Genomic DNA, 14179 nt, shown 5'->3' with positions numbered 1-14179 from the left:
GAACACGGAATCATTTGATAACTTGGAATCGGTGGTGCCCAACAAGGTCAGGAGGATTAGCGAGCTCGTCAGATACCTGAACACCAACCCCGTGGGCGGCCTGTTGGAGTATGCCCGCTCCCATGGCTTTGCTGCTGAGTTCAAGTTGGTCGACCAGTCCGGACCTCCTCATGAGCCCAAGTGAGTGTTCCTGTCCTGGCTACAGCCGTGTGTCACAGAGTGGGGACAGCTTATAACCCAGGGAAAGAAAGGATGTGCATTAGCTGTGAATGACAGGAGGGGCATGTTGAGGGAGCCTGGTCCCCAGGGCCTCCGAAAAGACACTAGATCAGCCATCTTGAGAAGACAGCCACTCTTCCAGTGAGCATGAGCCTTTTTAATTTTTTTAAACTTATTTTAATTTTTATATGTACATAGAAAAGCATTCAATCTGATTGAAAAAATGTGCAACAAAAAGTCTCATTTCTATCTCAGACTTCTAGTTTCCCTCACCAGATTCATACACTATTACCAGTTTCTTGAGTCCTTCTAGAAATTTCCATGCACATATTAGCATGTTTTCCTTTCTCTTTGTTTTTTATTTTATTTATTTATTTATTTTATAAATTTATTTATTTATTTTTGGCTGTGTTGGGTCTTCGTTGCTGCGCATGGGCTTTCTCTAGTTGTGGTGAGCGGGGGCTACTCTTCGTTGTGGTGCGTGGGCTTCTCATTGTCGTGGCTTCTCTTGTTGCGGAGCACAGGCTCTAGGCACACAGGCTTCAGTAGTTATGGCACATGGGCTCAGTAGTTGTGGCTCGTAGGCTCTAGAGCACAGGCTCTCTAGTTGTGGTGCATGGGCTTAGTTGCTCCGTGGCATGTGGGATCTTCCTGGACCAGGGCTTGAACCCGTGTCCCCTGCATTGGCAGGCGGATTCTTAACCACTGCGCCACCAGGGAGGCCCTCTCTTTGTTTTTTAAAGTAAGTATATTATCATAATCTTCTGTTCTACCCCTTGACTCCTTTACTTACCAGTGTGTCTTAGAGGTCATTACAAATAAGCATGTATATATCTACCACATAATGCTTCATTGAATAGATACTTACAATTTTTAAATTGCTTTATCAAATAAGAGATGTAAAAGGTCTTCTTAAAATGGACACCCAACTACTGACTACCTAGTTTAAGAAGGAAAATGTTATTTCTGTTTGAAGCCCCACCGTGCGTAATTTATTTAACTAACTTCCAGTGACATTCAGGTTGGTTTTGGTCTTACTCTTAGAATCACTCCTGCAGTGAATATCCTTGTACTGTATGTCTTTGCTTACATGTACAAACTTGTCTGTAGTATAAATTTTCAGGAGTGGAATTTCTGGGCCATGAGTTGTGTACATTGGTTTTTAAGGGTTTTTTTTTAATAGGTAATAGATTATGCAAAATAAAAAATATTATTCAAATATAAAAAGCTCATTCTCACTTTGACCCAGCTCTTACCTACACACACACACACACACACACACACACACACACACACACACACACACACACACACACACACACACACACACACACACACACACACACACACACACACACACACACAATGTAGTAACTTTACATTATTATACATCCTTCCAGAGTATCTTTATATAAATACAAGCAGTTATATTCCCCCCTTTTGTTACACAGAAATACATATATGCATTGATTTCTAGCTTGCTTTTTACGCATAAAAGTATTATCTTAGAAAATTTTTCATGTAACTTTATATTCTTTCTATATAACTACAAACTACAGTGTTCCAGTGTACGGCGTTTATCATGATTTATTTAACCAGTCCCTACTGATGAATACTTGGATTGTTTCCAAACTTTTGGTATTATAAAAAAGGCTGCAATGAATAACATGTATATGTGCATTTAAAATTTTGGTAAAGTTTGCCAAACTTTCCTCCAGTGAAATTATACCAGTTTCTGCTTCCACCAACGATGTATAAAGAATCTCTTCCTCTACACCTTGAGCATTCTAAAATGCGAAAAATAGTATCTCAATGTAGTGCAAAGACTAGTCTACATTAAGATATTTATTATTATTATTATTATTATTATTATTTACCACATTAATAGGTCAAAGGAGAAACACCACATGATCATCTCCAGAGATTCCAAAAAGGTGTGTAGTAAAATTCAGCATCCATTCAGATTAAGAAACCAAGCTGTTAAGAAAATAGAAATTATTGAATACATCCTTCACATGATAAAAATACAAGTCTGAAGTCCAAAGTCAGCAGCTTACTTATTACTGTTCCCATTAAAGTCAGTAGGAAGATGTGGCTGCCACTGTCATTGTCATTTAATATTCTGGAATTACCAGCTAATGCAGTCGGTTTAGAGAAAGAAGTAAGTGTAAAGAGAGGAAAGGGGAGGTAAAGTTATCATTATTTGCAGATGATATGATAGTATACCTGGAATATTCATGAGAAAACTGAAGAAATGTTAGAGACAAAGGAGAATTTAGGAGAGCAGGGGACTACAAAGTGATGTATAAGAGTCAAGAACTTGTCTGTATACAGTAATAAGCAGTTAGAAAACGTAGTAGAGAATACCCTATTTGCAACATCAACTAAAAAGATAAGTGACCCAGGCGCATTCCTAATAGGGAATATGTAGGCTCCACATTAAGTAAAATGCCAAAAACCTGGGGACCATCTCCCTATCCCCTTCACCCCCTTCAGCCAAACCATCCTTAAGTTCTGCTTATTGAACCTACAATTTCTGTCCCAGTGTCCCACCTCCAGTGTCAGCACTCTCAGGTAAGCCACTGTCTTCTCTCACCTAAACCAGGCAGTAGTCTCCTGGTCTCCCTACTTTATTCATTCAACAGATATTTACAGAGGACATTGTATTTGTTAGAACAGGAGTCAGACATCAGTCAGTAATCATGTAAAGAAATGTAAGATCTCATACTTGACATGTATTATAAGGAGTTTGAGTTGCATGATGCGGTGAGAATCTACATAGCATGACTTGACTCAGTCAGGAGAGGGGAGAGGGCTTCCCTGAGAAGTGAAGCCTAAGCTGAGATCTTAGGGATGATCAAGAGAGAGGGAGGGTTCTAGGCAAAGGAGATAGTACCCCCAAGTCCACAGAGCTGGTAAAGAGCTGCAGGAAGGCCAGTATGGGTGGAGCAGAGAGCACAGTGGAGGCCTGATGCTAGATGAGACTGGAGGGTCGACCTTGTGGGCCATGTTATGCTCCAGCCACAGAAGCAATGGAGAGCCATTGAAGGGTTTTAAGTAAGGGAGTATCACTTGCCCCCCACCCCCACTTTTGTCCTCTTCCTGGCTTTTTTTTTTTTTTTGGCCGTGCCATGCGGCATGTGGGATCTTAGTTCCCCAACCAGGGATCAAACTTGTGACCCCTGCATTGGGAGCTCAGAGTCTTAACCACTGGAGCCCCAGGGAAGTCCCCAGCATTTATCCTACTGTATTTGTGTACTACATTTTCCCTTCTACTCTTAAGAAAATCATTTCAGACCTCTGCCTCTTTCTTCAAATTTCCACAAAACCCCTCTCTCTCACTCTGATGACCTTACTTCACACTTAATTGAGAAATTAGCAATAACCAAATGACAAACACCTTACCTCCCCATCACCAAATCCACCTTCCTACTTCGTCTGCACATTACGTCTGTACCACTAGGCAGGAAGCATCTTTCCTCCCATCCCTGTGCCCTGGACCCCTTCCCTCTCGTCCTCTCCTTCAGTTATCTCCCTCTCTCATCATCAGTTGCTCCCTCTGTTGGATCATTCTCATCAGCCTACAAACATGCCCGTGCCCATCTTCTAAAAACCTTCCATTAACCCCACATCTCCCTCCAGGTACCACCTCATCTCTCTGCTCCCCTCACAGCCAAACCTCTCAAAAGAATTGTTTGTAGTCAATGTCTTCATTGTCTTCACTTCCTTAATTCATTCCAGTTGGGCTCTTGTCCCCAGCATTCCACTAAAAAGGCTAGCCACTTGCCATATGTGGTTACTGAGCACTTGAAATGCTCTGTGTGACTGAGGAACTGAATTATTAGTTGTATTGAATTTTAATTAAAGTTAATAGCCTTGTGTGGCCAGTGGCTATCACACTGGACCGTGCAGCTCTAATGGATTCTAATTGCACAATTAACAAACTTTATTTTATATATATACGTATATATATTTGTATGTATGTGTATGTATATATGGATGTATGTGTATATCTTTGTGCATAAGAGTTCATACTCTTTTCAAACACATAGAACACTCATGAAATTCTCCTGGATCCCTCAGGTCAAGATCCTACATGGTTTGGCCCCCATCCCCTCTCTTCAACATCTTTTCATGCCACTGTCCTTTTACTTCACTGAACGTTAACCCACTGGCCTGCACAAACCAGTCAGCATCATCAAGGAAAGAGGCAAAGGCATTCAGCTACTTAGGATAAGCAAGGAATAATGAGAAGCTCAGTATGGCTGAACATAAAGATTGATTCCTTTCACTGCCTGAGCTGATTGATAAATCTTGATACTGAAACCTTTGTTGTATGCAGTTGGATTATCCAAAGCTGGGTTCCCCAAAGCCGATTAGGATCTGGTTAAAAGCTAGTATTCTTGAAACCTGGTCTGGTAGCTGCCCAGGCTGTTTTGCTCCATCATGTTCTGATGTGTTTGTGGAAATCCCCAGCCAGGAAGGGAGGGGAACTGCAGGGCCCCTCAGCAGCACTGCCTGCCTCCCTGCTCCACCGGTGCCCAGGGTACACTCCACTCCCCTTAGCCATCGCAAGGCCTCCAGGAACCGAAAAATAACTCCTTATCAAGGTGTGGTTCCCTGAGCTAAGGCTGACCTTGACTCTGACTTCTCCAGGTTAAGTCCTCTTGAGCTAATCAGGAAATGAATGAAGAAATGGAGTCAGGTACTTAAAAAATCAGAGCATTAAAAAAGTGATGCAAGCAGGGAGAAAGTTATTCCCTTCTCATTTTTGCTTTAGTTAAGAAGAAAGTCCACATGTGGTGTTAGTATTTCTTTAAACCCTCCCTATTACTTGCTAAACTATGATAAAAGACAGGCCTAGAGCCTTTACAAGCAATAGTGTCTTGTCAGAATTTAAAACATGATTTTTATCATAGTTTTACAGCTACCTTCAGTTTATGGCAAGTGATACTCATTTTCCATTTACAGTAGTGATATGAAGTGTCCTTTTAAAACGTGTTTACATTTAAAAAGAGTCAACTTAGAGAAAAATATTAAGTAAGTAATACTCCAAGTGATATCTGGATCTAGCCGAAATCACACTGTGATTCATGAATATCCAAAGTCTGGGAAATGCTGCCTTAGGAACAGAGCTGTCAAGAGTGATGGGGCCACGTGTTGGCAAGACTGGCCGCATCTTGAGCGAAACCAGCCCTTTTCTGGAGCAGCTGTCAGGGTAAGGTGCTTGTCTTTATTCCCTGCTTCTCATCCCCAAGGTTCGTTTACCAAGCAAAAGTTGGGGGTCGCTGGTTCCCAGCCGTCTGCGCACACAGCAAGAAGCAAGGCAAGCAGGAAGCAGCAGATGCGGCCCTCCGCGTCTTGATTGGGGAGGACGAGAAGGCAGAGCGCATGGGTTTCACAGAGGTAACCCCAGTGACAGGGGCCAGTCTCAGAAGAACTATGCTCCTCCTCTCAAGGTCCCCAGAAGCACAGCCAAAGACAGTTAAGACGTCTACTTTTGGTGCTCTCATTTTTGGGGGTCCTGCTAACTCCTGTCTGGGTGGAGTCAGCTCTTAACTTGCTATCATGTGAACTATCCTAGGCTTTAATATTAGCCTCAGTAGAACCTAGAACTGGGACACTAGACGTGAGAGGGGGAAAGATGACCCACCAGTCCAGGAGAACTCGGCCTCCCTGCCCACTCTGAAACATGGTGGACACAGACGAGGCTCGGTGGCCCTGACATGGCCTCCTGTCCCCACAGCTTCCTCTCACAGGCAGCACCTTCCACGACCAGATAGCCATGCTGAGCCACCGGTGCTTCAATGCTCTCACCAACAGTTTCCAGCCCTCCTTGCTTGGCCGCAAGATCCTGGCTGCCATCATCATGAAGAAAGACTCTGAAGACCTGGGTGTCGTGGTCAGCTTGGGGACAGGTAAGTGGGCTCTGAAATGTGTCCCAACTCTCCACCCCCCGCAGTGACTGGAAGCACCTCCTCATTCTCTCCTGGGGTCCTGTGTGGGTGAATTTAAGGCAGAGAGGAGACTCTTCTTGTATTTCATTTTAGCTACAGTTATTTCAGAGCAGGGAATGAATTCTCATTTCCTAGTGAAAAGAATACAGGAGTCAGGATCTGATAAACTAGGTTGTTTCTGCCTTCAAGCTTTAAGAACAAACAGCCTCTACCCTATTCATCATCGTTTTCCTTTGGAAATTTCACATTTGCTTTAACTGCCTTCCCAGGGAATCGCTGTGTGAAAGGAGATTCTCTAAGCCTAAAGGGAGAAACCGTCAATGACTGCCACGCAGAGATCATCTCCCGGAGAGGCTTCATCAGGTGAGTGAGATCGCAGGGCGTGGTGGCTCTGACACCCACCTGACGGGCAGGTCCTCGACCCTGCAGTGTCAGCCTTTGCCTCACCTGTCCATTTGAACCTGTCTTACGGAATCAATCCCTTCTGTGACCCGGCTGCATGCCCCTACTCAGCCTGCTGTTTAAGAGCTCTTTTTCTGCTAACTCTGCTTCAAGCCCTTTTTTAAAAGCACACAATGACCTCTTGATCTTCAGTGCTGTAGGGATGAGGAAGCCTTCCATCTCCATTTGAGGACCTACAAACAAACCCATTGCCCTGCCAGCTTTCCCCTCCAGTTCACCTTTTCTTTAATTTATGAAGGGAGAGAAGCAACAGCCTCCTATAGTCCTTGAATCAGTTTATTCTGCCCTAGAATCCCTGCAGCTGCCAGAGCGAGAAGCTCTTGGCAGAAATGGAACTGACCTGAAAGGCTAACTTAGCTTTAAGAAATGCCGAGGTCTCCCATGGAGAATTTCCTACCAACTCTTTCAACCTGAGAAACCCTGAAAGGTCTGCACAGTTAAGGCTTGTCCTTGCTTGGGATCAGATTATAGAAGCAACTGCTGTTCCCAGAATCAGTCTTCTTAACCACACTTTCTTCTTATAGGTTTCTCTACAGCGAGTTAATGAAGTACAACCCCCAGACTGCGAAGGATAGTATATTTGAGCCTGCTAAGGGAGGAGAAAAGCTCCAAATAAAAAAGACCGTGTCGTTCCATCTCTATATCAGGTCTGTACAGTCTCTGTTGCCACCAGAGCCAGCCCTGCCGGGCTTCCAGAGCTGGGTGAATGCTCTCCTGGTCTGTAAATCAGAGCTTGTTCGATGGGCCATGCTTGGCTCTGTGTTTGAGGTCCACGCCCCAGTGTGGAGTGACTCACATGTGCTTCTACCCACTCCAGCAGCCCGTAGTAGGCTTCAGAAGCCTACTTTCTCGCACATCGAGCTGTTCTTGAGCACCAGGAAACTGGAGAGATATATCTGCACAGGTGGGTTTTAACAGATGCCCCTGTATTGCAGCACGGCCCCATGTGGCGATGGTGCCCTCTTTGACAAGTCCTGCAGCGACCGTGCTGTGGAGAGCACAGACTCCCGCCACTATCCTGTTTTTGAGAATCCCAAACAAGGCAAGCTCCGCACCAAGGTAGAGAACGGTGAGTGACACGTCCTCCCTCTCCCACCAAAAGGCTCTGCGAAGCCCCAAGCCCGTCACAGAGCCAGAGCACAGCTGCCAAGTTTTTGCCATTAGTTGCTGAGGTACCAGGGTCTTGTTTCCAGGGAGAGGCAAGATGTAGGTCAGAGAAGATGTGTAGGAAGATCAAGATTCCATTTTGAATTAGGTAGCTGGGGAGATCTCCAAATGAAATAGGAAGCAGAAGTACCCACTTAAAGCTCAGAGGAGAGAAATGGCTGGAAATAAAAGTTTGGGAGTCATCCTCCTGTGGTTGATCTTTATAGCCATTGAAATGGATGGGATCACCTCAGGGAAGGTTGGAGAAAATGGAAAGAAAATGATGCAGAACCAAGCCTGAGATGTTGACAGGAGGACGCCAAGTGCCCGGCTCCCCTCCTGACTAATTGGCTGCTGATTCTCCACCATGTCTGCCAGCTCCCCCTCCTCCATTGTCCTCTAATGTCTCCTACTGTCTCCTCACATCCACTCCTATTCCCTTCACGCCATCCTTCTACAGTTATCAGAGTGACCCTCAAACATAGATCATGTTACTTCGCTGCTCAAAACCCTAAAGTATAGGGCTTCCCTGGTGGCACAGTGGTTGAAAGTCCGCCTGCCGATGCAGGGGACGCGGGTTCGTGCCCCAGTCCGGGAGGATCCCACATGCCGCGGAGCGGCTGGGCCTGTGAGCCATGGCCGCTGAGCCTGCGCGTCCGGAGCCTGTGCTCTGCAGCGGGAGAGGCCACAGCAGTGAGAGGCCCGCGTACCGCAAAAAAAAAACAAAAAAACTAAAGTGTGAACACAGAGCTACCATATGACCCAGCAATTCACTCCTAGAAACATCCCCAAGAGAAATGAAAACATATATCCACACAAAAACTAATACAGGAACGTTCATAGGAACATTGTTTGTAATAGCCCAAAAGTGGAGACAACCCCAGGGTCCATCAACTGATGAATGGATAAACAAAATGAGTTCTATCCATACAATGGGATATTATTTGTCCATAAGAAGGAATGAAGTACTGACTTCTAATGGATAGGAGGTTTCTTTTGGGGGTGATGACATGTTCTAAAATTGATTGTGGTGATGGTTGCGCAACTCCGTGAATATACTAAAAATTATTGAAGTATATGCTTTAAATGGGTGAATTATATCTCAGTAAAGATCACTAAAAACAAAAAGCCCACCATCCTATAGTGGTTTCCCACCACACTTCACATAAAAGCAAAACGTGCCATTCACCTGTGCTTCAGCCACATTGGCTCTTTGTCAGCTCTCAACAACTAAACCCCCTGCTGCGTCAGGGCCTTTGCTTTTGCTCTTCTCTGTGTCTGAAACACTCTTTCTCAGCTGTTCCTTCTCCTTCGTGTCTCAGCCCGCCTGACAGTCCTATCCCAGGAGGTTCCCCTGGCTGTCCTCCATCATAGCTCCCTCAGAACCATCTAGAATTCTTATGTGTGTTGACTTACGTGTTTAGTGTCTGCTCCATTCCCTTTCTGTCCCCTCACCCCCATAAACGTTCTAGGAAGGTAAGGATCTTATTTGGTTTTGCTCACCATTGTTTCCCAGCACCAAGCCTAGTGCCCAGCACATAGTAGGTGCTATAAAATATATGAAGAACGAATGAGTCAGTAGCCTCTGGCCCAAGTCTAAGAAGGAGAAACACCACGCCAGGGAGGGGCTCGGTCCAAGGGCCCCTGCGGGTCTGACCCAAGTCTCTCATCCAGGAGAAGGCACAATCCCAGTGGAGTCCAGTGACATTGTGCCCACGTGGGACGGCATTCGGCTGGGGGAGAGACTCCGAACCATGTCCTGTAGTGACAAGATCCTGCGTTGGAACGTGCTCGGCCTGCAGGGGGCGCTGTTGACCCACTTCCTGCAGCCTGTGTATCTCAAATCCGTCACACTGGGTAAGGACCTGTCTTGAGAGCTGAAACTGGACTGTTATTTTGGTGCCCAAATCCCAGCAAACCGCATGTTTCATTGCCAGGTGCTAACATGATGTCTCCCCTTTTCAAAGTGTGCTCGATGCAGTGGTTAGTGATGAATTCTGAGTGTCTGGTCTGCTGTGATGGGAAGATTGGTTTAGGCAGTGAGCCTAGGTAACGACATGCCAGCCAAGTCTTTTCAAGATGAGTTAAAGAAACACAGCAGCTTAAAACTGCAGTGTCTGAGCTTCCTTGCTCTCCTCAGCCCTTGGCCTTACCTGGAACCTTATGTATTGTGCTTAAATGTTTGATGATCCCTATATATCCTGGGCAGCCACAGTTAGAAGGTGCTTCCTAAGTAGGGAGTTGATTCTCTGTCTTGACAACTCTGTCTGTACCCTCACACTCCCCACATGCCTCTGCCACTTCACAGCATTTGGTGCAAACACAGGTGTGTGCGTTTCTTTTTTGTACCCAGGTTACCTTTTCAGCCAAGGGCATCTGACCCGTGCCATTTGCTGTCGTGTGACAAGAGATGGGAGTGCGTTTGAGGATGGACTCCGACATCCCTTCATTGTCAACCACCCCAAGGTGCTATAACCCCATCCATTTTTCCCTTGACGTTTTCTCCTTTTCAAGTAATCCTATCAGCAGAGCAAAAACATACAGTGTGGGCAAAGGGAGCATTAGTTCGTTTCCCCAGAACTTACCCTTTCCTCCTCTTGAATGCCAAGGGCTTTCCTTCTTTTAGTCTGGAATTCATCTGAATTGAGGTCGAGTTAGTACATCTGAGTCTTAGCCAAACAGAATCCTAGATAAGGGGGAAAGATCATGACCCCACAACTCCCTCTTTCCTGTGAGTCTTGAGTCCCTGCTTCAGAAGCTTTTTCCTGAAAGGTTTCCATCTTTCTCCCATTGCTCCTGGAATTCCTAGGTTGGCCGAGTCAGTGTATACGATTCCAAGAGGCAATCCGGGAAGACCAAGGAGACAAGCGTCAACTGGTGTTTGGCTGACGGCTATGACCTAGAGATCCTAGATGGGACCAGAGGCACCGTGGATGGGTAAGGAGCTGGGAGAGCACAGCAAAAGCAGAGCCAGGCGTCCTGGCCTGAGCCCCAAGGGAGTGTCGTGTTGCCAAACACCGGAGCTTAAAAGCTGTCACACGCACCCATGCCCCACCTCCCCACCAGTGTCTCCACCTATTACGTCCCAGGTGAACAGTGAGTGCTTTCGTTTCTCCAGGCCACGGAATGAATTATCCCGGGTCTCCAAAAAGAACATTTTCCTTCTATTCAAGAAGCTCTGCTCCTTCCGGTACCGCAGGGATCTACTTAGACTCTCCTATGGTGAAGCCAAGAAAGCTGCCCGTGACTACGAGATAGCCAAGAACTACTTCAAAAAAAGCCTGAAGGACATGGGCTATGGCAACTGGATAAGCAAACCCCAGGAGGAAAAGAATTTTTACCTCTGCCCAGTGTAGTGTCATCCGGTGACTGATGGGTCAGGGTGTTTCACACTGGGGTGAGAGAGAGAGGTCGTAGCATTCCTCATCACGTTGGTCAAGGGTTTTTGGTTTTTGGTTTCCTTTTTGTTTTGTTTTTGTTTTTAAATGGAACCACAATTGGTAACACTGAGAACTTTGGGTTCCTGTTTTTCCTGCTTTCTTTGGGATTACTAGGCCAGGTCTAGCCATCCCCCTTCTCTTTTCCCAAGCAGAGGGGTAGAGACCTAAGGGCAGAGAGAAGGGGTTGTTCCTTCTTTGCGCCCACTTCCTCTTCCTTCGTTTTTTCCTGTTTCCGTTCTCTTTGTATTTGCTACACTGACCTCTTGTGGTCTTGATTAGGTTCCAGTCAACAGTGTGAATCATGCCAGGGACTGATGATTTTTCATTTGTGGATTCTGAGGCCCCTCTGCTTCCCCTCCTCCCCTTCTGAGATTCCTTCTTCATGATCGTTAAGTTTTACCTTTTCCTCCAAGAGGGTAGAGGGGTGAACTTAAAGAATTTGGTGAAACATTTATAAGGGCAGGAGTTTAAAACGGCAGTCAGCTTGTTACCAGTGCCAAGCGTGATCAGAATCTGCAGATAATGCTCAGTGATCTTCGGATTGTGCACTTTAGCCGGCTTGGGAGGGGCCAAGAGGCAGGGAAGGCTGCTGCTTGGGAAGTGCATCCCTTCCCCAGGTGGCAGGGAAGGCTGGGAACAGCCAGACGGGGCTAAAGGAATTGCCCGAGCAATAGGGGAAGTCTGCCCTGCAGGAGTGACACAGACCACTTCCTGGGGAAGCAGATGTATCTTGGGATGTTGCCAAGCTCCCAGCTGTCCCTCCTAAAGCGTTGCTAGGAATTTGTCCTACCAATGGGGGAAGTAGCGCCATAGACCCCAACCAACTGGTAGGAAAAAACCCAGGATAAATCCTAGAGGGTAAATCATCTCTGCTCAGATAATCAGGACCTAGCAGGAATAAGGGCAAAAAATCATGTTGGGTCAGATCACTGTTCCAGCCAGCATGTTTCTTATGACAGTGACACTAAGGGAAGGTGACTAAGTCATGGGTAAATTGGGAGTTTTAAAAGAATGATGTAAATGTTGATTCCTAACAGCTACAGATAACCTGTAATTGCACAGATTTAAAAGTCAGATGTCATTTTCCATTGATAAACCAAGTGCTTTTGTTTTGCCTGATAGCTTCAGAAGGTTGTTTGTGGGCGGGTCACAGACCTGAGGTCTTCCAGCCTGCTAGGGAATCTTTTAGGGTTGACATTCAACAGTAGTTCTAGGTGAAAGGGCAGGTTGTCCTAAAACTCTGTGAGATGGGACCCTTGGTCTACACCTCAAGGTACTGTGGACTCTTGTCAGAGCCTTCGACTCTCTGTGGAGTCTGGCTCTGGCCCTAAGCCAGCCAGACATGCTCAAGAAAAGTACAGAGGCCCTGCCACCTCCAGGCCTGAGCCTGCCTCTTTCCTCTGGATGATTCCTCTATCATTATCTGTGAACATGCCGAGCCAGTGCCCTCAGACGATTTTCCATCCTCCCCCACACCCCGCAAGCTACTGACTAGTTAACCCCGTCTGTCCCACCTCTTCAGCAGTGGATACATCCGCATCCACACATTTATTCTTGTGGCTACCGTTCTCTCTGTACTTTTGACCAAAGTGAGAAAACGTAAGTCTTTAAATCACTAAGGATATCTTTGCGGAACACCAAAGTGTCCCAAGGAACTAGGAGGGAAACAGTGCCTATCTTCTGGGGTGGAAGGGGACTGCCCCCCAGTCCTGTGAGTCTCCTGATGGCACACAAAATCAGTGCTGTCCCAGGAGGCAGCTCATCTCCCTAGTTCTTCAGGCTAGAGGGTATCACCTACGGATTCCTCGGCATGCTCGGCCCCTGTGGACCGTCTTGGGCATTGGAATCTCCTGCAGAGCTCAGACTCAGCTGCCTCTTCTTTAACCGGGAGCACAGGCGCTCTCAAAAGGTCAGAGCCCCTGCTTGCCCCAAGATCTTGTCTAGCGAACTTACAGTATTCAGTTTCTGTTGTAGGGAGAGAGCAAGGCTTCCCTGTACCCATGCATCTGCTGGAAACAAGCCTGTGTCAGGCCCTGCGCAGCCGTGCCCACCCCTGCCCCTCTGAGTCACGTGGGACAGAGGCAGAACTCCCACCTAGAGTGTTCTCTTCACTTTTTCGTCCAATCTTTGTTTTTAGTAAGCAAGACCTTCTCCCCGGCTTTTTCTCTTTTTTTTAATCTTTGTAGTTGATTTGTCTGAACTGTGGTTATTGTGCATTCTTTGAATAATCACTTGTAAAAACTGTCGCTGCTTCAAGCTATTTCCTTTACTCATGTTGAAGGGATTTTGCTGGTTTATGGGGTCTTGGTAGTAACGCCAAGAGCAGAGTGGGGAAGAGCCCAAGTGTAGACTTGGGTGCCACGATGGGTGCAGTCAGTTTTATGATTCCACTTTTATGTGTCCCTTGGTAAAAGTGACTAACAATATACATTCCTCGTAAATAAAAAAAAAAAGAAGAATCTGAATTGTTAGAAAACCTCAAGTCTTGGTTTCTTGGGGGGTGAGAAAGTGGGGACAGAGGGAGCCGTGGTCCTGGGATTTCTGGCAACAGCACCAGCTGCATCTGACACAGAACCTGACGAGAGGGTCTCCCTCAGCCAGCAGAGAGGAGCCCTTTCAAAGGGCCTGCCTGGGAGGTGAGCTTGTGTCTGGTGTGTTGGAGTACATCAGACCACCTTTAATTACTTCCTCAGGTCCACAGCGCCCCCTACCCCATCACATCCCACCATCAAATATCTTGTCCCCAGAGACTTGCTGCGCAAGATTTCAAGGCCCAGAGTAGGAAAGCGTCCCTTGAGACCACACCACAAATCACATTCGCAACTCCAGCTCTCCTTGAGGGGTTTCTACAGCCTTCCACTCCCAGCTGTTTTGCCTGCAGCGAGGTGCAAGTTGCAGCCTGGACCAGAACTGGCTTGGCTGCAGTCTTAGGAGACAGGCCATTTGCTTTTTACT

General features: G+C 46.4%; 1 protein-coding gene across 1 annotated transcript in view; it reads left to right on the top strand.

The window, feature by feature from the left end:
- The window catches only part of ADAR (adenosine deaminase RNA specific), a gene marked incomplete at its 5' end in the record, with an annotated part of 40562 nt that extends 26862 nt beyond the window's left edge, over nucleotides 1-13700 (top strand). Inside the window, 10 exon segments of the mRNA XM_082612194.1 lie at nucleotides 3-180; nucleotides 5478-5625; nucleotides 5966-6137; nucleotides 6446-6539; nucleotides 7163-7285; nucleotides 7574-7707; nucleotides 9459-9641; nucleotides 10138-10250; nucleotides 10594-10721; nucleotides 10903-13700. Coding sequence (XP_082468320.1) covers nucleotides 3-180; nucleotides 5478-5625; nucleotides 5966-6137; nucleotides 6446-6539; nucleotides 7163-7285; nucleotides 7574-7707; nucleotides 9459-9641; nucleotides 10138-10250; nucleotides 10594-10721; nucleotides 10903-11140 — 1511 coding nt within the window. The 3' untranslated portion in view covers nucleotides 11141-13700.
- Nucleotides 13701-14179: the final 479 nt, after the last annotated feature.

This window comes from Mesoplodon mirus (assembly GCF_964341445.2).
Source record: "Mesoplodon mirus genome assembly, chromosome: 3".
In the NCBI taxonomy this organism is placed as follows: Eukaryota; Metazoa; Chordata; class Mammalia; order Artiodactyla; family Ziphiidae; genus Mesoplodon; species Mesoplodon mirus.
This window is presented reverse-complemented; position numbering and strand designations above follow the sequence as displayed.